Source organism: Temnothorax nylanderi, unplaced genomic scaffold (assembly GCF_030848795.1).
Source record: "Temnothorax nylanderi isolate EJ_2023f unplaced genomic scaffold, tnyl_v1.0 TNYL_tig0059_pilon, whole genome shotgun sequence".
In the NCBI taxonomy this organism is placed as follows: domain Eukaryota; kingdom Metazoa; phylum Arthropoda; class Insecta; order Hymenoptera; family Formicidae; genus Temnothorax; species Temnothorax nylanderi.
The window spans coordinates 155,363-179,104 of NW_027249121.1; the positions used below are offsets into that span (position 1 = coordinate 155,363).

Genomic DNA, 23,742 nt, shown 5'->3' on the forward strand with positions numbered 1-23,742 from the left:
TAACGAGAGGTTTCTCCGCAGCTGGCCGGTATTACGGGTATTACGGAGTGGACGTTTAATTAAGAGGATATGCACTAATTCATCAAAGATGACGAATGAGTTATACTTACGGTGTATAAGCTTGACAACTGTTATCAGACATCACTCATAATACACGATCATAGATTCAAAAACTTCACATCAAATCGATAACTATTACATAAAACAAATCTGCATCACAGCCAAATTGAATTAATTAAAAAATTTTGTCAGGAATTAAAAGACTGCCATCCAAATTATAAAAAAATTAATAATTTTGTAATAAAACAAATCTAATTTGTATAATCTTAAATTATTATCGCAAATCCTTATTGCTAGTATTAGGTACGTGTTTTTAATCATTTATTCTATTAAAGTAGAGCAACGCTGTTGTGCTTTTATCGCGTGTTATCCTGATAATATTGGCAATCGATATCGTCGCTCGTGACGGAGATGGCGCGTATTTTTGTAAGCACATAGAAGAACTATTCTCTAATGTTCCGAAAATAAAAACGATATTCTGTTGACATTGTCAGGTCACGGCGGTTATTTAGTAGGGCATTTTTAGGAAAGATGGCCTCGTTCCATTAATTTAGCATGCATGAAACGTGCTGATGTTATTTGCGGCCGTCGTTAACTAGCGCGCAGTAAAGTACCATCTTTCATTTTGCTACACAAGATAGTTTAACGATCTTTTTTCGTAAGAGTGAGTATGATAATTAAAACTCTGATAAACGAGACGGCGTAATGATTTTCCGATAATGAAATTAAAAATTATATAATGCAACAGATTTAATTGCGTTTATTTAATAACTATCTTGAAAGCATTAAAATATTTATCCCAAAATTTGTATCGATCCTTACATTCCAAATTTTCTTCTCCAATTTAATTACAAGACTAGTTGGAAATAAATGAGTAAGTATAGTTTTAACCGTGTAAAAAATCGATTACCACCTTCAATCGTAAAACATGTTGACTTGCTTAATATTGCTCGAAATTGTCACTGTATAATATTAGATCCCACATTTATTTGTCTGTAAACCACTGCTCTTCGCCCCTGTGTGCTTTGACTAATATTAATTTAGTGCCGACGTGCTCGAAAATACGAAGAGATCGACTTTAATCTCGAGTATTCTCACCGTGCGTCGTGCGTCTCGACTAGCAGCACTATCCCGCAAACGCGGCGCATCCACAGATCAGTGGCATCAGTGCTGTGCCGTGTTTCACGCCGATCAAGTCCCGAGGATCAATCGCACAGCGATCTCGCTCACCGCCGTCGGATCAGATAATTTCGGTTAAGTGGCTCTCGGGGAAAACGATCGCATCGCGTCAGAGCGATGCAACGGCAGCGTCGTTTCCGTTGAGCGACGCTTTCCCTCCGTCCCCTTGTCGATTGTTCTTGTCTCACGCTATTCGACCTGCGGCATCGATCCTCATCCCGCCACTCGCGCCAGGAGAGGAACGAGCAGCTCCTCCGGGGTAAGAACAAACGTGCCGTAATGACGAAGCTTTGTCGAATTAGAGCTTTCCTTCCCAGCCATTTCGCGCTCTTCCCTTCTTCCCTTTCCTCATATAGCCACTCTGGCCCACCCTCGCTCACGGCAGCGTGGCGCGCACGTGTGTGTCGGCGTGTGTGCCAACCCTATCCCGGACACATGGGCCTCTGTGCGTCGGGGTTCCTTTTCCATCCCCATCTCCCCCCCCCCCACCCTGCCAGCTGTGTGTGTATCTACCGGCAGACATAATTAACAATTAGTTCCCCCTCTCATAAGTCGGGCGTTCCCTTGGTATGCGACGTGTGTCTATTGCCCCGTCGTAAATTGCGTTCCCTTCCTCGACGCAGAATCACGCGCGCAAGATCACGCTAGCGACTATCATTAATCAATTAATTGTTCGTAACGAGGAATGTCGAATTCGACCGGTCGAGCGATTGTCGAAGGCATCAAATTAAAAATAGTACACGGAGCACTCTCTGTCCCGATAAGAAAACTCGCTAGATTCGCTCTGTAAAAGTAAATTAATAGAGAAGTTTATCCTAAAGCAAAAAACAAGAGTCTTAAAAAGATTGGATTTTAACTTACTGGACACCTTTAATCACGATCACGGAAGCGATGATCAATCGTGAATTTTTTAGTACTGTTTTAATGCATATAACGAGGCTTCATTCTGTATCTAATTGCACGACTGTGTTCTTTAATTCACTTTTTAATACACTTTTGCCACTTCACACCAGATGAATTTGCGTGACGGAAAGGATTTTTTGTTTGTAAATGCAAATAGAGAAACTGCAAACTTGTATGTACATACGCGCATGTTTGAGGTGGATGCTCGCAGCGGAATTCATTTGTTCGGCAACGCCAGCGAATCTCCGCGGAAAAACGAGGCGCAAGTCGCGGCGCGTGAGAAAATAGTTTTGGAGTGAAAATCGGTTGTTTACGATTCGGGGAAGTTGTATTTTTCCGGCGGACGTCGCTGTGACAAGATACGACGACCAAGATACAAAATATTCCGATATTAGAAAAATGTGTTCCAGTCCAAAGCCGCGAAATTAAAACACGATAAGCGCGGTATCGGAAAAATTGCATTTATTATTTATAACAAATAGACTGTTAATAAAAAAAACATTATTCCCAAAGCTGTTTATATGCGTTACTTTGTGTCGTCGCAAAAAAGCCATTTCGAACGTTTTCATTGTCATTATTTTCATTTAACGATACTTGTTTCTTCTGCACTGTGCCAATGAAAGCATTAACGTGTCGCCAACTATCTAATGAACAAAAACCGAAACAATTTCAACGCGCTGACACATGCGGGAGCGAAGGTTACGCCACTCGGCGAGAAGAAAAATTGAGAGCGCCTTGCAACAATTGGCGAAATTAAACTCGATGTATCCTCGCGATGCTCGAGACGCGGCGTTTACATTCCGAAACATTTTACTCATTGACGATTTAATAATTCATGACTTCGCGATCCCGTCGATAATAAAAGAAAGCTTCGAGTTTACATCGCGAGTACGCAAATCAATCACTTTTTTTTCCCCATTGAAACTTCCTTCGCTCTCCTTCGGCAAACTTTATTCGCAGATATTTCGTCCGACAATATGGAGGGTTATTTGTGTGTAAAACTCTCCGAGACTCGGGGATAAGTACGGAAAATGGCGTTGCATTGCTGAAAAGTATTTCGTGCCTTTTTTTCACGACTTCGCTTTTACGTAAGCAAGAAGAAAAAGAACCGTACAAAGATAAAAACAGACATTCCGATACGCAATATAGCCGAAGGATTGTGTTACATATTCATCCGTGGCGACGCACTTAAATATCAAATGTTACGTCCGAGGTCGACCGTCGTTTTTGCTATCGCGGTTATCCACACTCGCGGAATAAAACAAAAGCTTCTATTACAGAAACGAACGTTTAATAACGAGTTTAACAACGCGCAATAAACTAATCGAATTTGTAATACGTTTGCGCAGTCGACCGCGACACGTCTATACAATTTGCGATCTGCGCGATTTATTAAATCCTCTTTTCTTCCCCACGTTAATTACTTTATTCGTAACTGTATATTATTTTACTCGTAACGAAATTATAATTTATTTATAATCCATTTATTCACACTCCGCTTATTTATCGATTGACTGCTTCATCCGATGATCGGAGTAATCGATCTTCGGCAAGATATATTTGAAGGAGAACAGCGATCACAAAGTCCTTTTTTGTCGAAATTGATCTGATCATGCTATAGTGTGGTATTTTCAAAGAACTTTCATAATTGTTATCTGTTTTCATCAAGAACTGTTGCAATTCATTGGAAATAAGGCCGAAAGATGTACCGTGCTGGGGAAAAACGATCATGGTCCACGTATTTGTGAGGAAGAACCATCAGAGTCCAACATACAATGTAAACACTAAGTAAACACTATGCATTCCGATATTCACTGCTAGTACCTTTTTCAATAGCTTCCTAAGATATCTGATGTCTTGAAACTTAAAATTGCGTTTTTCTCGAAATTACTTCGGATGGACATTGATCGTGTTTTTCCCCTGTACCCTTCCATTTGTGTCTATATCAAACAAGGGAACTGTCCTTCACCGATTTTGATGGGCTTTGGATATATTGTAGAATAGCGAAAAATCGAAGCATATTATTAGGGATTGAAACAACCCCTCGAGAGAAATTCCATATTGGATTACGAGTGAATATCTCTGAAACCGTGAGGTATATGAAAAAATGTTTTAGACAAGAAGATTACGGTATTTATAAGCAATCTCTGTAACCGTGTATTTAGATTTTTTGTAAGTCATATTTTTTTTACATACCCCCACCCTTCAATGGTATTTTCGCAAAAATATAACATTTAAAAATTGCTTCGAAACCGATAAAAAAATACGTGTGTTATTTTTCGCTACTCTACAATACATCCAAAACATATCATAATCGGGACAGTTCCAAACGTTCCCTTGTTAGTTATATAATGTCAGCGAGCCTATATTTTTTTTATATCTATGTAGCATTAAAACTTTTTGTAGGATAACCCTCCCTTTTTTCGTTGTCGATGATTCGACTGATCCTCGGTCAAACAATAAGCGGCGCTTCTCAGGGAAAATGGATCAGGTGGAATCGGGAGCGCGCGAGTTTGAAGCACCGACCGACATACAACGGGGTGAGGCGGCGCGTATCCGTGCGGATGCGCGCGCGAGGCTCGGCGCTCGGCGCTCGGCTCCTCCGCGAGCGCCCGCGTACGGGCCGCGCTCGTCGCTCGCAGTATCGCGGCGACCTTCGAGTCAGGAGTATCCGTCGGTTGCGCATCTCGTCGACGTCGCGCATCGGTCCCGTGCCCGGCGAAAAGGGGGATATTCGCGGTGGACGAGGAGGCCCGCCGCGCGCCGCGCCGTCGTGAAACGTGAGAACCTCTCCCGCTCTTCGTGACCAAATTCGTGCGCGTCGCCGTCGCCGTCGCTGTCGCCGTCGCGGCGCCTCCTCGGCCGAGAGGCCGATTCCACGAGTCCCGAGCGCGATCGGCCGGGAAAAAGGGGAGAAATTGAAAGGAAGTAACTTCGTGGCACCTGTGTCGCTCGATATTCCCCTCCCTTCCCCCCGCGCGTTTCGCGATTCGCCAGGACGAAATCTTGATCCTGCGATGTCTGTGTGATATATATACGTGTGCGAGGTGTTTTCACGAGTATTTCTGTCCACTTTACCGTCTCCCCGCGCCAGCCCGGAATCCGCAGAGAAAGGGGTTGCAGACGGAGGGTGGGAGCGAGACGTCGAAGGTGTCGGAAAGGTAAAACGGCTGAGAAGAGTTATATACGCGTTGCAAAACCTCGAATACGCAGATTTCTCGACTGCGTGAATGGCTTGATGCACGGTTTTTGTAAGACGTTTCCAAAAATATCGCCTGGTACGCGTATCAGGGTGCAATCCCCCTGCGACTTGTGATTTTTGGAACTTGATCGGTGATCACCGAAAGTACAAGTGCGGCTTTCGCGAGATTTGATCCTAACTTTTCGCACACCGTGTTTATTATGGAACAGGATCCCGCGTCTCGAGTCTAAAGCACGAAAAGCACGTTCCCTGTATATCGATCACTCTCCGAGCCGGAATTTTGTTAAGGGAGGCACTTTCGCAAGATGCCTTTGAGTTTTTGGATACATCGACGGACGGAAGTGATTTAGCTGAAGGCTAATTTGTTTTCGGGAATACTCGTGCTTTTTCTCCCCTTTACGCGAATAAGCTTCGAGTCCTTTGACCGATTGTTCACTCAACGTCGAGCTGGTAAACAGGAGGTCGAAGGCGCTCCTTTCACGGAAAAAGAATTTCGCGCGCCGGTGCATCGCTAGCGATCGCCACTGCGCTTCCGTGTCTGAGGTGTGCGTGCAGTTTCTACTTTTTCCCCCATCCGTCGAGCTGATAGAATGTCGCGCGCTCCGCGCTATTGCGTGATTTTCTTCAGTACCTTATATACCAATGATAAAAATGTCAATCACAGCCTCTTCTTTAACATTAATACATGAACATTACACATTAATTAACAGTCTACGATAGTAATTGTAAGTAGACGTTTGGAATCACCACATAGGGTAATATAAATTTTGACCCTATTTGCATTCTATTTATATCTTGATATCCTTTAGCGGCTATCCTTTTTCAAACTGTTTAAAAGATATATTGAGGATGTTTCAATATACCTATTGTCGTATGTATCAATTTTTATTGGCTGGTTCATTAACTGGCAATGACATTTGATACCTGCCGCGTCCGATGCGAGCTCCGGCATTGGGTAACTCCGGTTACATCCGTGAGTTAAGGTTATTATTACGCAGTAACTATTACGTATTCGCACGATGAGCAGCTCAGATTTTGGCGAGGGGAGATTCCATTAACCACGGTTTGGAACCCTAAATCCAAGCTCCGGCTCTCCACACTACACATACTAACGTGGCTCCGTCTCAGATTCCTCAGCGCGCGGCTATTAATTCTCCAAAGCTAATTAACCGAGATGTGTCGTACATGCAAACTTAGTTTCCGTAGAATTATATGAAATATCTAATAAATAATACGCTTATCAAGTTTCATTTCAACTACAAAGAAGTTAATTTGAGAAGCGTGACAAGGACGAATATATACGGAAATAACGAAAATACTGCGGTTGCGTTAAAATAAACGATTAATAAATGTCACTTTTCAATTTGCTCTCAAAGAGAGTCTTACGTTGCGAAAGATAATCTCTCTCACTGCGATATATTCCTCGGGAAAGATCGGCAGGAAAGCATTACGCGTCGCTCTTGCAAATTCATGCAAAGCTTTTCTTTTCGGACAAGATTCCCGGGCTTTTCATTATTTACGTGCCAGCAAGTAATCAGATTTGCGACAACTTGTTGCTTACCGGAAAGTGCGCGCGGAAAGGCGAAGTTCGAAGACACGGAGGCGGAGATTCGCGCTAACAGACCGACGAGATATAAGGGAACGTGAGCGAGAGAGCGAGAGAGAGAGAGAGAGAGAGAGAGAAAGAGGGAGAGAAATCAGCCCTCGCGGCCATTAAATTAATCAATCCGCCCGACCTAGGAAAACTAGGCGACGGGCCCCAAGCCCTGAAACTCTTTGTCATCCGCGATCGTTTGTACACCGCTGTCGCGTCTCCCTCCTCGGTCGCCGTCGCTTCTACTTCCCGGGGACGGCGACGATGACGACGGAATAGGGTCACCGGGGCTGAAAAACGAACGAACGACGGTAGATCCCGCGATACGACGACCGCGCGAGAACGCGCGGAGCCCGGGGTGTTGCAAGCGGGAAACATAACTCGCGCCCGGTATGAGTTACTCCGCCGGCCCGGTAATGAAACATAATGAATTGTAAAGCAAAAAGGAATTTTCAGTTTACCCGCTGCTGCTCGCGCGAGGGGTTGGCTTGCGGGGGAACTCGCGCGCTCCGCGGTTAAATAATGTGTTCCACGGCCCCGTATACTCTCGGTCTCGCAAGAACCCTCTCTCCGGCGAAACTACTCTCCAGCTCCGCGTTCCCCGAAGTGCGCTTCGTCGTCGTCGAGCCCGACTCTCTCGGAGTGAACTATAATTACAGATTTTTACGCAACGCGTGGCTGACGCGAGCCGCAAATTGAGGGCAGTCTCCAGTGACGTTTGCCGCACAATTTCACACATTTTCACGGTGCAAAAATAATGGAGGGAAAATCTCAGAGACTACATTTCTGCGCGATGCGTCTTAGAGAATAAAATGAAACTGGACAGACGTATATTATTCTTTGCGAGAGACGAAAGAAAATTTCAAGATATCTATTTTTCGTAAAAAAAAAATTAACGTGACAAACTTCTTTCCCGTAATTTAACAATTTTACATAGAAAATAAATGATTTCATATAATAAGTCGAGATTCTATTATTAAAACTTAGAAGATGGAGTATTTCTTACAATCAATAAAAAGTTAAACGTACTTGAGAATAAAATCACATGCGTTTTTACATTTTGCATCAAATATATAAAAGTTTCTGGTGGAAACTATTTATATCACAGCAAGACGGTGGATAATGCATGGCATTGAATCGTGTCTTCCTCGGATCCAGTTTCTCACAATCGCGCAGCGCATTGTGATCAATACCGAATCGGGAAGATACACTGAATAATGCTGAACATCGAAAGTTTTGTAGTTATCTCGCTGTACCGGCGCGGAGGGAAATGCTCGGCGATGGATTCGAAGTTCGCAAAGAGTTTCGCGCGGGGGATATAAATATTTTCCGTGTGCTTTTCATTAAGTGTTCGTTTACTTTTTAGTCCTTCGTCAGAAAGACCAGCGGCGGGATACAGAATGCTCGTCTTAAAAACGGAAATCTTCTGTTTACAGAGAGAAGCTTTTCCAAACGTTAACACCGTAAATAAGCAATATTTTCGAGCAATACTTCCGAGCGTAAGATTCTCAATATTTAGACATAGAGACACTTATGCAAATCTCATCTGTCATGACTTATAGTCAGAATGATTTAGTTATCGTGTTCAATGTATGAGTAGCAATCAAGGAATTTAACGATAAATATATCAAATATTTGTTTTAGAATTTTGTCATACAATTTTATTATCAAGAGCGAAAATAATCACTGTTTCACTTTAATACTTTTTATCCTTGTATGAATTCCTGTAATTATTTAATATCAAATATCTTGCACGTAAATATAATCAAATATTTTTATAAATATCATGGTATACTACCCTATGTATATATGTAGAATAATATGAGCCACTTTGCAAATTCGATTTGATAAGTAGAAATATTTTATAAAATATTTTTTATCGAGTAGCGAATTGATGGCCGTCAATTCGCACTCGATATCGCACTCGAACGGTTCTAGCGACGAGATTTTTCTTGGAGCCGCGAGTGGTCAGCCCAAAAAACCCGGCTCGAGATTTGGACGACTCGCGACACGAGTGACGTCGACCGATCGGAAGCGATTCGGATATGATTTGAATTTTGAACGTGCGCGGATCTGCATACGTAAACACGCGAGGATGTCACATTCACTTGCTCGCGGGATATGATTGCGTATCCGTGCAATTTCGCATAATCATCTGGGAAGAGGGACACAACCGATCGATTCCCGATCTTCGGTCGATAGATTACGGAGTTTTAAAGCGCCACGAGATTTATGCGACTCACGGGGAACATACGTATGCGGGAGCAAGTGGTGGCGATGGCGGCTTTTACGCCAAGCAGTTTTCTCGATCGTTTCCGTGGGGTAAGATGATAATTGAAGAACGTTCTACTTCTCTCTTTTCGCCATCAAGTATAATGGATTCACTTAGAGAAGAGAAATCGGCACGCGCTCCTATATACGCGCGATGGACGGAAGGGACGTAAGGGCGCGGGCGTTCACCGAGCGTCACCTTTCACGCGGCGTTTTATCCGCCCGCGCGATAATACCGCGTTATCCTTTTGATTGCGTCCATGTAAAAGAATCCCGGAATCAGCCCCCCATGCTGGGCTCTCGGCGCCACCTGAATTATTCAGCAGTTACGCGCGGCGCGTCTCCTCTCTTTCGGCGACACGCCTGCGGATCAATCTTGTTTACCGCTCCGAAACCGGGTTACCACCGCGGAGAGCTTGCTTAACAATACAATTCGCAAGCACCCGTTTCTGGGCTGTCGTCCTGAATTATCATATATGCCTCATTCATCGCACGCTCCAGGGCGACATGCATTCATTATCACAATGACTTGACTTTCAGAAGTTTGTTTTCGGCCCTAATGGCAGTCATGACTGGTCCTCCGATGAAGTTAGAGTCGATTTTGTGGAAGCTGTAAAATATGAAATTAAAATTTAAGAAAACTTAATTCGCAGCAATTCAAATGTTTTTCTCGAAAAATATCTATAGGGTAAGGAGGAGCTATTTCAGTCAGTTAAAAAAAAATTGAATAAAAGGTTTGCAAGACAGGGAGTTTTTCAGTTTTCAGGGTAAGGAGGGGAGCTTTTTGATTTTTTGGGGCTTTTTGTCTTGAAAATTTTTTATTCGATTTTTTTCTTTAACTGAAATAGCCTCTTCTTACTCTAGTGAATGAAGCTAAGTGAAGTCTTATATTTTACTCTTATTGTTCGCTGCATTCGAATGCTACGATTATGCGATAACGCGTGATTATGCAAGATGCGTGTAATGGCCTTGGTGCCTATAGGTCCTGACGTAAAAACGAGGCATTTTCCCACCGACGGAAATATCAGATGATTGCGCGGCCCCCGGAACATGATGAATTGTTACCTCACTTTATTCTATTTCAGTCCATTCCCCGATAAGAGATAAGCTTGATATTTTCCCCGGTATCGTGTAGTAGTAACCGTAGAAATTACTACTCCGGAGTAGCTGCACTTGTAGGTCGTTCTGCAACTTTATCTTTCCTTGACGTTTCCTTGTACCGAGCACTTTAGAGAAGTTTCACGTTTCTTTTAATATTTTGTTGGAAACACGCTCGGAAAACTGTCGAGAATAACGGCCCCGCACGCGCGCGCGCGCGCACTCGCGCGTCGAATTCCTCATCGCATGCGTTTCGAAGCATCCCAAGTATGCAGCGCGTACACGGACACGTTAACACGTGTCGCATACTTTAGCGCGCATCAGTCGTAGTTAATAGGCGCTCGACGACGATTTTTATCTCCTTCATTTCTTTTTTTTCTCTCTCTTTTCCCTCGCAGATGTCCCGCGGCACGTGGCACCGGTGGTCGGTGCTCTTGCTGCTCCTGCTCGCCACGAGATTCCTCGCCGTGCACGGCCAATGCGGATCGTACGCTCAGGACCGGCAGGAGAAGCAGGAGAAGCAGGACAAGCTGGCGCTCTACAAGGTCACCCTGAGGACCTACTGGTCGAGGGCGCGATTCCCGCGACACTATCCGGAGTGGAAGCCTCCGGCGCAGTTCGGCAAGCTGATCGGTGAGTAGTTCGTGTGCAGCGTCAGTTCGCGTTTTGCGGGAAACAGATACGACAATTTTGAGTGCGTTATTCACCATAGCACCCTGTCCGACACGATTATCGTGTGATTTTTATATCCGTTTTATCTCTCGATTATATTTTTGAAGCATATATATTGTCACTGAGTGATATGTTGTTTTATTTGCCTTCAAAAAATTGCATGGTACACGAGCAGCGGTAGAGCATAGTAAACAGCGATGAATAAAACATCGTAGAATACACGATTATTATTCTAGGATTAATATGCTGCAGTCTTGACTGCAGTGATGAGTAAAAGCTTGAAGTAATTCGTGTAACTGGCGTATGAAAGGAATCGAGCGATTTCACGTGGGCTGCTTTTTTGCAGAATAGTTATCGTCCAATTCAAAAGCTGATGTCTCATTTGCGACGCATTCAAATCCGGCTCGCATTTCGAGTGAAAATTGAAATGTAAAACGGCACGTCGAAAATACTTCGCTCTTTACATACGTATCAAATGCAGTTTTAATCGAACGCGGCGTCATGAAAATTAAATTGAATCGTTCCCCGGTGCAATCCGAATCTCGGTCGATAGGGAACGCGATAAAAGAGCGAGATTTTTCTGATTATTTCGAATCTGCGCGCGCGAGATCCGCGAGCAACGCGATCATCTCTCCGCAGGAGGAGCGGCGTCACCTTAATGAGATTTCTCGACGCTTTCCCTCTTTCTCACGCCGACTGTTCGCGTCCCCGGTGAACAGCGGTCTCTCAGCGGTCGCCCGGTGAACAGCGCGTCACCGCCGAAACTTTAATTCGATCAAATCCCTCCAGGTCTTGCGCGATTCCGATCACGGCGAATACTTATTTCTCTCCCGGCGCGGCGGCGGCGGCGGCGGTTTGCGGGCCGATCGTGCGTCCGATTCGGGCAACGTCAGCCCGAGTCTTATTCCCCGGGTTTATTCTCTTTCGACCTCCTTTCCCCGTCAGCACGAAGGCGACCGCGACGGGGAATGAAACGATAATTGGAGAAGTTGGGAATTATCGCATGACACCGCTGGCGTTTGCAGTCGTCTGTGATGCCGCGCCTGACGCGAATTTGAAATGTCGTCGCTCATGCACGGGTGCCCCTCGAGGTGGCTGCGGGATGTGTATATACACGAGGTGTCCCGGGAACAATCATTCGATTTTACATTTGAATAAATCATTCGACTAATTTGGGATATCTGTTATCTAAGACTTCACATCGAGACCGTAACACAATCGAGTATTGAACGGTAATTTTTATTCATTGTTACACCGATCGCCAGCTGATCAGGATATCTGATCGTCTGAGTCGCTTCTGGTTGGGCGACACCCTGTAGACACACGAACAGGTGTCGTAAGTCTTCGTCGGTCCATAAATCCCTCGCATCCCCTCTTGCTACCAGTTAGTCTCTATAGTTTCGCGCTTTCGGTTGGTGTCTGTGGTCTCGCGACCCCTTCATTCTCGCCTCGCCTCGTCTCGTCTCTGCCCGACTCACCCACCCACCCACCTCGGCTGGCACCAACCATCCCTTTCTTCCGTCGTGAAGTCGAATAAATCCCGCCGTTAGACCTGATCCGGCCGTTTCGCCGAATGTACGAGCGTTCCGCGAGAAACCTCAAATTCGAATTAGAAAGCCGCGCGCGCGCGCGCGCGCCGCCGAAATTCAATTTCCAGGCTCCAGCGGAGTCGAGAAACCGCGGTCGGCGGGCATGATATGAGGAGAATCCGGAGAGCTGCGGTTCCCGACCTCGGTCGCGTTTTGTTCTTCCGCCGAATCGTTTTCCTACGCCGACAGTAATGCTCCGCGACTCGAAATTACTTCGTGAAATATCTCATTCGAAAGTGAAGCTAAATAATAACGATTATACGAACGAATTGAATAATAAAAGATTTCATCGACAACAATTAATCACAAATAATTATATTTCTATAATTGGTTCTTAAGTAATCGATGGATTACTTTTCCCTTGAAAACTTAGGTTTCTCAAAGTTTTGTATATTCAATCACCTTTCTCCGTTTAATAAATAAACTACGTATTTATATTTACCTATTTTAATTGCGTTCGCGAAGTACATCAACGTTTACTTCAGCGATAAGTTTAATAACTACATTGCTGTCCAACTCGAAGTCAATTTCGCAAGAATGTAATTTTACAGGTAAGGAGGAACGCAATTCGAGAAATCGGAAAAAATTGTATAGGTTGGCTTCGGGAAAAGGATCGAATGCCGGTTAAATAAAGAATCGGAGGAGAGGCATGGGATATATATATATATATTTTTTTTTGCGTGATACGAAAGGGCCACGTGAAGTGGGCTCGAAACAGAACGGAGCGGAACAAAAGCGGCGACAAAACGTAATCGAAAATCCTTTACGCCGTCCCGGAGAGAGATCGCGGGGATGGAAAAACGAGGCCCGACGAGGGGTGGGTTTGGGTCAGAGGGAACAGAGGATGGTAGCAGGTTTCTCTCTGCATTCCGCAGGACCTCCACGAAAGACCTCTCCGTGGATATATCCTGCGTGCACACGGACGAGCGAACACGTTCGATCGTTAACGGCCGACTAATGGAATGGAATTCGCATCGCTTCGTTCTCTCGCCGTATATACACCCCCGTCGTTTCCGCCATTCCTTCAGCCGCGCGCCCAAAATCGTAAAACTGTTGCCGGCGCGCCGCCGTTGCTTTTTCCTTCGTGGCTCCGGTCGATTAAGTTCGATTTTTTTCTCCTTCTCCCGCTGCTCTTCTTCTTCGACCTCGGTATTTTCCTTCCCCCTCCTGCCCCTCTTTATCCCTTTGTTCCTGAATTCCAGATTTAAGTGTAGGCGCACGCAACCGTGCGCGGGCATGTTTTTTTAAGGCGTTATCGCCTTTAGATACACGATATACCGTACATAGGTACATTTTTTATACTTTACGGCGCGCAAGTATATAAAGATAAATCTCGCTTGGACAAAAATAGACGGATTCCTCAGTTGATATTATACTTATGGACTTTATACGACAAAGATAAAATAATAATAGCATTTTTTCGAGATCTTTCTCTTACACAAAAAAAGTCTACCAAAAGACACATTCTAGATATATTGAATAATTAATGACGAATCAAATAATTCTAATGCAAAAGGATAATGCTTCAGTGCCCCGCGCGTAATCGGCGTAATACCTTTGCGAAAAAATGGCACGTTTAACTAAATCGGGAATCGAGCATAAGCGCATTGAAACCAGTCATAAGTAAACTGGGTCGGAATAGATACGCACATTTTGCTCAGTTACGAGCTCGCAACTTGCCTGTGCAACATATTCACGAGGAACAAAGAGACGCGCTGTTACCGCGCGCGTATCTGCAAGGCAAACACGATAATAATAGCGTCGCTAATGCACGGCAGACGCTACGCTAATGGCGAGCAAATATCTTTTTTCAGTAGTAAAGCAAATTACATCAGTTAACAAGGAAAATCTTGTAAATGTCTTTGCGCGACTTGCGGAAACGTGAAATATTTTCTGGAAGGCATAAAACAATCTCGCGACACTTTCCGAACATTTCGATTATAGAACGAATCTAACTTTAAATTCAAAAAATATATTTAACAATGTTAAAATTATTGACATTCTACTTTGCTACAATATTAAAGAAAAGGTCAGCGCAAAGTACACATTTGATGTACTTTGATATATCACTAATTATTTGCAATAGCACGTGTGTAGATATAACGACTCTTTCATTATAAATTATAATAATACATAAAGTGTCGCACCGTATATATTGACGCAAATAATCCCGTTATGATGAATTATTCTCAATCGACAAAAAGTGCCGATCGATATTCAGATTTTTATTTCGTATGAACGGCGGGATTATTACGGCCATATGTTTTCCATAATGTTTCCCCACGTAGCTTTTATTCAGCGGCGATGATACACGTCGAAAGTTCGAGCTATTCGTCGGAGAGGGTTTGTCCCGAAACCATCAGCAGGCCGAAAGGCACTTTGGAGTATGCGAAAAAGTTTGCCTATTTCCCGTATGCTAATAGATACCCATAACAGCGACAGGAAAGAATGATTCCCCTCGTCATCGACGGTCCGTAGAACCGATAACGGTACCGCGGGATAAACATCGTTTAAGATACTTTGTATACTATTTCGTGGACGCGCTTTGAGGTGTATTCACGCGGTACGCTCCATCCATCTTTAAGTCCCCCGGTAGAATCTCTTTGGACGTTTGAGCGTCCTCTCTCCCGTGGCGTGAATCATCCAGCGCGCATAGGGCGGCCCAAAAATATCTCCGCTGAGCGCCGGCTTGCGATGTAAATGTGCCTGAATACGCTAGGATAGATTCACTAACGACCACTAACTTCGGTAAATAATCACTTTCGTTCGCGAGCGTTTGAGAATCAGAGATGTGCTTTATTTCTTCATCTTTAAGAAATAGCGACAACATACTAATATATATTTATATGTTGTCACTGCAAGACTGTATAAACGTCAATGAAATGTAACATAAATAAATTAATAAGTAAAATTAATAAGTAAAGTGAAATACGTATGCAGAAACAGATTTAGCGATTATAGTATTATAGGACTGAGACTGCTGATTGGAACCACTTCGTCGACTATGAAAAGAGTGATGCTCTCATGCAATCTATGCAAGTCCCGTGGAAGTCTGATCATGAGCGACTAGGATGAGCGCAGCAGGGGTGGTGTCCAATATAATGCGACGTACACAATATACCGTAGATTTCCCGGCAAGTTCCCCCGCGTTTAGACACCCGCCGACAGAACGTCTTGAAACTTCGCCGGAAGTAAGGCAGACTTCGCCAGAGACGCGAAACGGGGCCACGTAACAGCGCGCGAAGTACGTGCGCGCCCAAGTACGCTAATCCCGCCGAACTTTCGAAATATATATTCGCGTCCGCGAAGCATATTTTCCCTTCTTTATTAGATTCCGGTCCCCGCGCTTTCGCGGGATCCTCGACTCGGCGCCGTGGCGGAGAGCCAAGAAAAGAACGTACGCCGGATCTGAACAATAATTCTAGTGGCGTCTGAATGCTAATTATGTGAAATTGCGCGAAGACACGACGGGCACGTAATCGTCGAATGACTGAGGTGATTTATGAGAGGCGAAATTAGAAGAAAGATAACACGTGCTATCAAAATCCCGGTTTTAGTACGAAACCGCGCGAGATGGGAAATGTTTGCGCGAGATGTCAGACTCCTCTTTTGCGGACGAGCCAAGAGAGGGCCGTTTCTAATTATTCTACACCCGAGACACCCGCATCACGCACGCACGCGCGCGCACGCTGCTCTCGCTACTTTTTCTTTTTTCCTTCTTTTTTTTATTTATAGCCAGAGAGCGGCGGTTTGGTGCAAGCGAGGTGCAGAGGGGGTCGACTGGACTGCGAGCGAGGTAGGCGCGTGGAGCGGAGATCTAGAAAAAGCGAGGAAGAAGGAACGAAGTGAAAGAGAAAGGGAGAACGAGCGAGAAGACGGGAGGGGTAGCGCGCGAAGGGGAGGAGTATTTTTAGCCTGGACCGGAGAGAGGAGCCGAGCACACGAGCTCCTCTCGTTTTGCTCCCGTTTCTCTTTTCCCGTATATACACCGGCTGCATCCATATTGACGGTGAAAAGCAGAAGAAACGGAACGGACGGCGTGGGGGGGGGGGAGGGAAAGAGAGTGCCATTGTGTTGGCGGATTTGTTAAGATTGAAATGTCGATGGGAAAGGGGATGCAAACGTACTGTGACTGGCGATGGATCACTGACTCCCTCGTCGCGCGAAAAGATTACATAATACGCAGGTTGGTTCCCCGACCATGTATATTCCGGATCGACCGACGACGTTATACAATCATCCGGTCTCGCTAAACCTGATATATTTCGATCCTCCTCGCGGCCTTCCCTTCGTCACCCGACGCTTCGAGAGGAAACCGGAAGCACTCCGCGCGCGTCTCGGCTTAGTGATGAGACTGGGAGAGGCATCAAAGCAATTTTTAGTGTACCACTTCTTGTTTGTCTGATCTCAGTGTTTAGTCTTCTTTCCCGAGAGGCACTCTCAAAGCGGTACTTGTTACTCGAATGCAAGTTTCCGGTTCCTCATTATTAGCGAACGTTTTACGTTATGTCATCTCCGTCTAAATTTCACGTTATCAAATACACAAAGCCAGGGTATGTACATCATCTTTTAATATATTAATCTATACTTAAATACATTCTACGTATACACAGTACACAGGCTATTGCCATTCGCGATATTCTATCCTTTGACTCGTATGCTAATGACTCCTTTTTAGGTCTGCTTTTTATGCGACGGAGATGAATGATGTATCAAAGTTGCACATTTAAAAAAGATGTATTCCATATGATAGCGCGCATTAGGGGCGAATCAGCTTATATCACATCACGCGAAGGCAGGCTTTAACGATTTTACTGAATAATGATGTTCATCGCTTTTCTATTCATGCAATAAAATCGTTCCTCCGACCACTTCATTCCCCGTGCTAATTGGCTAACTTACTAAGACGCGCGCGGATTCTCCGGCAAATCTAAAAAGCCCACATTCATCTTTGTAGAGCATCTCGTTGCTCGGCCGTTTAAGCGGAGAGCGAACGGATTTACAATTTAATGCCTGTTCCAAGTCTTAATGTTAATTAAGCGAGACTCGCTCAAGCCGCGATAACGCGGATTCGAGACGGCGACGTGCCGCGACTGTTACGCGGCTCTTTAGTGGAGATTAAGACCGTCCTAATTTCCGCGATCACGAGTTTCGCAGATGACACGTCGATTCGCAATGTCGACGGAAAGTTGCGTGTATTGGCGACTCGACCCCTTAAAAATTTTACCAATTTCCAAGAATCATTCGGATCTATTTACTGCAAGCTCAGGAATATTGCACGCGGCTATCGATTTGTCCCGATGTGGCGCGCGATGTAAACACATTCGCCGTTCGCCGACCTGATATAGCGATAATACGGATAATAATTTGTGGCGACAGGAAATAGCCGGCACATTAATAACGACGTGTCCGGCATAGTCGGTGTCTGCGTTATTTTGCTGTCGCGGCGACCGACGGCGATTGAGATACCGTTCTCGCAGTGAAACGCCGCGAAAAATATTTATTACGGCGCATCTCGACAACGAAAATAGAACAGGTTAATGTACTCGGGGACACACACGAGTCACTCGCACGAACGAGCATAATTGATATTCGTTTAATTAGTTTTTCGCACATCACTAGTGACGAAATATTGGATTGAAAGGAATAATCATGCGCGAAACGAGCGCTCGCAAAAGTCAACTTTTATCAGACGACTGAGCGGCGTTCTTCGCTGCTAACACGGTTCTGTAGCCATCATTTTTTTTTTATTTTCTCTGAAATGTACATTACAAAATACGTTATTATATTATTAAATCAGAAATATTTTTTTTATACTATACAACTCTTTTATATGTTGTAACATATTTTTGTGCAGCTCATTATTGCATTATTTCGTAATGTGTCTTATTGTTAGATCAAAAGCTCATTAGTTATGCATAGATATTTTATAATATAGCAGCATTAAATAAGTCACGACTGATTCATTAATATCTTTCATAATCATACTGCGATATTTATATAATTGTCGGTGAAAACAAATTCTCGTCATAACACATAAAACGGATTCGATATTAATAACAGAGAAGTTTAACAAAAGCCGAGGGCGAAGCGCGACGAAAAACAGGAAGGCGTCTTAAATCCAAAGTAGATATTTTATAATATAGCAGCATTAAATAAGTCACAACTGATTTATTAATATCTTTCATAATCATACTGCGATATTTATATAATTGTCGGTGAAAACAAATTCTCGTCATAACACATAAAACGGATTCGATATTAATAACAGAAGTTTAACAAAAGCCGAGGGCGAAGCGCGGCGAAAAACAGGAAGGCGTCTTAAATCCAAAGTAATTCATTAGGAGCGTCGCGGCACTTCTGGTTTTGACTACCCGAAGGGTTTTTCTCTCGGGGGCGAATCTTCCCCTTATCAGTGTCGTAATCGCCAGCCAGAACAAACCGCAAAGTGTAACGAAGGAGGAACCTGGTTAGAGGAGCGAGCGACTGACAGAAAACCAGGGGTGGCGGCCGGGGTGGGAGGGAGCGAAGGAGAGAAAGAGAGAACGCGAGATGATGGTTTGAGGAGGGAGGGTGGAAGGCAGGACAAGTACGACGGAAAGCTTTCTGTAGCAGATGTAGTACTCGCATCTGAAAACCATCCCCCGAGGGGCTTTTGTTGATTTAATAAACGCTAGCCCTCGAGAGCTCACCAGCCCCCGACTACCCATTGTCGTACCCTTCCTTCCTCTGTCACCCCATACCATACCACCCGTCGTCTCCTTTTCTCTCTCTTTTTTCTTTTTAATGTATATTTTCTATCTTTACTTTCGTTTAGCCGTCTTCCGTTTCAGTCGCTCCGCTCGTTCATTTGTTTCCGGTGCTTTCGGATTATGTTACGCGCGAATCAATGTCCGAGCACCGCACGGCGGAGGGTTGGGGCAGGTGGGGATGTGAGAAGAGGGGGAGGGGGGAAAAAGAGACCTTTTCCCTTTGTCGCAGCGAGCATTTGCATGATACGCGAAAAACCGAAGCGCATAACGAAGCACGGCGCGACGATGCCGCGTGTTCTTGAGCACTTTCGAACTCGCGGATACATCCGATTGGATTACAAAGCGCGGGATTTCGCCATATACGATTTTGTGCAGCGCGGCTGTAATTACCTTACTCGTTATCCGAACTTCTTTTCAGCGGCGGTGCGTTCTCGTTACATCGTATCGCATTCTTTTCCGGGTTTCCGCTTCCTTTTTTTATCCGCGTCGGATGACCGTTTCACGTTTCCCCCCCCCCCTTCGTTACGATATCGCATTTTTATCAGGACGAATCTCCCTTTGAATTTTAATATTCCTCGTCACATAATGGAGTCGCGCACTCGACAAATAGAGTCGGAAAATCCTTATCCCTCCAGGATCTAGGAGCAACCAGTGTCAAGTGGTAATTTCCTGTGAAATTATTCAAATGGCGCCGCCCTTCTTCGTGAAGCTCCTGCCGCTCGGCGATTGGCACGGGGAGCAAATCACCCGCATTTTCTCGCTCTTCGATTCTGGGACGAATCTTAGGGTCTTGTCCTTCGTGATCCCGGTGAATCTCAAAAGACGGCTATTTACACGATAAGATAAAGTGAAGCTGAAGAACGATCATTAATATACCTCGATCTATTAACGACACGTTCACGATCTTCATATATTATCGAGTAATGATTTTGTCACAATAAATCGCTTCGTGAAAAAATACCTCCGACAAAATTAAACGCTCTTCAGGAATAACGTTTTTTTAAGATTAGTTTCAAGTTCAATCGAGTTCAAATTAAAATTCTGAAAACGTGCTAGCAACTGATACCCACAACTCTTGCACTTCATTTGCTTCTTTCGGAATTTCCATAATTTCCGATCGCGAATATTACCTTCGCGTTTCGAATCGGTTAGACGATTTTTAGTTGGACCTCGTCTTATTATACCGCGCGTGACAAATCTCCGTCGCCGATAAGCTCGCTGATAAGCGTTAGGTAATGAGTGCTCACGTCCCATTAATAAATTCTTTCCCTCGCCGAGAGCTCTTACGAAAGGGGATTATCCCTTTGGAGCCTGGATCCCTATCTCAGCCGCGCTCGCGCTATCAACAGTGCTCTCGCACACGCGGTTTTCACGGACACGTACACGTACGCGCACGGCGCGGCACGGGCGCTGCGACCACCGTTTGCGTAATGAGCCACATTCCCGGTTATGCGATCGTCATAATAATGCGTCCTTGCACGGAATAAAATCTGATTAACGAGCTAGTTTGGCGGAAACACGATATTAATTACGATTTAGTGCTACGTAGGTGGAATTTCATTTCAGGAATTGCCCCGGTTATTCAATATACGTGCTGGGGTCTCGCTATGTGAAAGGCATACTGATGCTATTCGATATTTTGCCAAAGATTTCCATGCCGCTCCATACATTACAAAGTTGTTGGGCGTTAATTATCGCTTCGCGGCTTCCTATATAATGGCCAAAATAATCTTTAAAGATAAATTTTCGTTGACTTTATGATTAATATTGGTGATTAACAATATGAATATACAAAGATCTCTATCACATAATTATGATTGCTATATTGTTACTGTTATTCTATCAGATATAATGATTTTAACGGGTTGCGAGATTCGCAGATCTAATTTTGGGCTTAAATTCGCGTATGAATGATAATGCATAATTTCGTTCGGAATAACGGGATCCCATGATTTATCAACGAATATTTAGGATGCGAAACGTAGCTTCGTTGCAGATAGATAGCACGGTTGAACTACTGACTCACTTCGTGAGGATCATTTCGTAGGAGCGATTCGTTCCGGCTGTGCCCGACTACGATAATATCGAATGACCTCTTGGATCCGCTCTCTCTGCGGTGTCTGCATGACAATGTTCAGTAAATCTCTGATAAAAACAGTATAAAGATAAATCAAAATGTGTTTGTTCTTAGATTAATGCGGAGCGTATGAAAAAAGTTTGCGTTTTCAGAGCTACTGATTCCTTTTTGCGGGCATTTATCTTGTCTAACAGTTTTCTGTCCGCAACGCTCCGCGCAGCACGAGGCAAAACATTTATATATCCTCTAATACAATTACAATTATGCACATACCGCGTAACTGCAGTAACAGTAGTAACAGTAGTAATAGCAGTAATGGCGTAATAGTCTCTATCTCAATGGGCTTAGTGGCTCTGTATATGCCATCTGATGCTTCCGCGCTACGTGCTTTAAAGTGCCACGTTCGATAAGGACGCGTGAAATTCCGCTCACGCACCCTCTCGCGATCCAGGGATGGGTGTAAATTCCCTTTTATCGCGAACGCAAACGTGGCGGTCTCGTCGTTTATACGTCGGTCACTGATTGCCACCGCGGAACTGCAAATTAGATGTACCCTCTCTCCAAAGAAAAGAAAACGGAGAGATCCCTGCTATTCTACTCTATTCTATTATTCCGTTTGTCGCATCGCGCGTGCATAAAATAAACAACTTCGCGCAAGATAAGGTCTGCCCGCGGTCTGCTCCTGCTGTCCAAGTCATTTCGTAAATTCTACGTTCCTCCCGCTGATTATATGCGAAGTCGGACTGTCGTACGCTGCATTTAATTTTCGATTTAGAAGCTACACTTTCGTGATTTTATCGCGGGTGATAGATCTTCGGGTTTTACGATGTTTTCGCCTCTTCCCTCGAACCGCACGATGATTCATCGCGTTAATGTACAAACGGATTAATGGTATTTTTATAGTTACGAGCTTGAAAGTGCACGAGCCGCTCGTCGCCGTTCGATTAACCGCGTGACACGCCACGTCGCTTGTACGATACCGCCTTGTGCGTCCGCGTCGCTGCTTTTATCGGCGATATGACTACGGCAATATAGCCGTTTTATATCTCCGGCACATGGGGCGGATTTTCGTCGCCTCCCGTTTCGATACCTCCCGTATAGCCGTTGCCGTCGCAAAGGCGGCTTTCCGTCAGGGAAATGAAATTCGCACTTTGCCGTTAAGATTTTGCGAGAATACCAGGGTGAAGGACTCAATGGCGATACCACCCAATGGGGGCGTATATCCCTCCCTCCCCCCCACGTTTGGCCTCGCGGCAATCAAAAGCACCTCGTTTTTGCGCGATGTAAACAAATCGTCGGGGGAGCCGTCTTTCTCTCGACGACACAGCCGATCGACCTGGCGCTCTCAGGGGGATGATTCGCAAGATTTTCAATATCTCGTCACGTCCCGCAAATACGTTTCGTTTTTCTTGACGCCTTCGTCTTCTACTCCCACCGCATGCGGAATTCGGAATATTAAGTTGCATTTTTACATCTCGCCGACAAGACGTATATTTCCAACGTTCGCTGAAGTAATTCCGAGAGCGTCAAATTATGGAATAAAAATCTTGAATCATTTCCGTTTGTCGAAAACGATAAAATAAAGAAAGAATATACTCGCGTTTGCACGTGTATTTTTCCGTTCGGAACTGCACTTTAATTAATTTTATGGTCGCGCGTAAGGGTTCTTCAGTCCTGGGTTTCGAGTAAACATTCTCGCCGAGGAGCGCTACCCCGCTGAGATTTCGACTATATTCGGCGATATTCGAAGAACATATCGCGTTTTAATGGCACTTCGTTTGATCGATGGTTCGCGCGTCGCGTTGTTTACACGACATACGAGGAGTAGCGAATAAACACACATAACAATGCCCGTGCTCTCGATCGATGTCGCCGCGCCGCGGCCGGAAGAGATGCGGCAACTTCCTTCTCCATCCCGCGGAGGGGAAAGCATTACGCAGGGATAAATTATGCAAAGTGCACCGATAACTCAACTTCCCCCTTATCGCCGCGAGGAGAGAGTCTCTTCGCTTAATATTTCTCTTAAAACTTGTAAATATACTCGCTTCCACCACTTTCTCCGGCCGCCCGTTCCTTTCCTCGTTCGTCGCTTCTCGAATCTGGCCGCGTCTTCTCCCTTCTCGAGACCGACTCGCGGAAGTAATAAGAAAAGCCGAGGGAGACGAAACGGACACGAAGTAACCCGGCGCGGCGGAAAGGAAGGAAGGAAAGCGGGACACGAAAACTCGGGAACTCACCCCCGCCGCGTCTCGGGTTTCTGAGAGTTAACAGAACTCACGTCGCCCGTAACATCCTGTCTTGGGTGAGCACGCCCCGCGAACTTCGTTACCGGTCTCCGAGCAGTA

At 44.8% G+C, this 23,742-nt stretch overlaps 2 protein-coding genes across 2 annotated transcripts in view; one reads left to right on the top strand and one right to left on the bottom strand.

Moving 5' to 3' along the window:
* Window positions 1–23,742, bottom strand: part of Arr1 (arrestin 1) — a 216,428-nt gene that overhangs the window by 33,574 nt on the left and 159,112 nt on the right. The window lies entirely within an intron of this gene.
* The window catches only part of LOC139773204 (spondin-1), a 161,527-nt gene continuing 142,561 nt past the window's right edge, over window positions 4,777–23,742 (top strand). Inside the window, exons 1-2 of the mRNA XM_071707475.1 lie at window positions 4,777–5,303; window positions 10,706–10,940. Of these exons, the coding sequence (XP_071563576.1) occupies window positions 10,706–10,940 (235 nt within the window). The 5' untranslated portion in view covers window positions 4,777–5,303. The remainder of the gene's footprint in view (window positions 5,304–10,705; window positions 10,941–23,742) is intronic.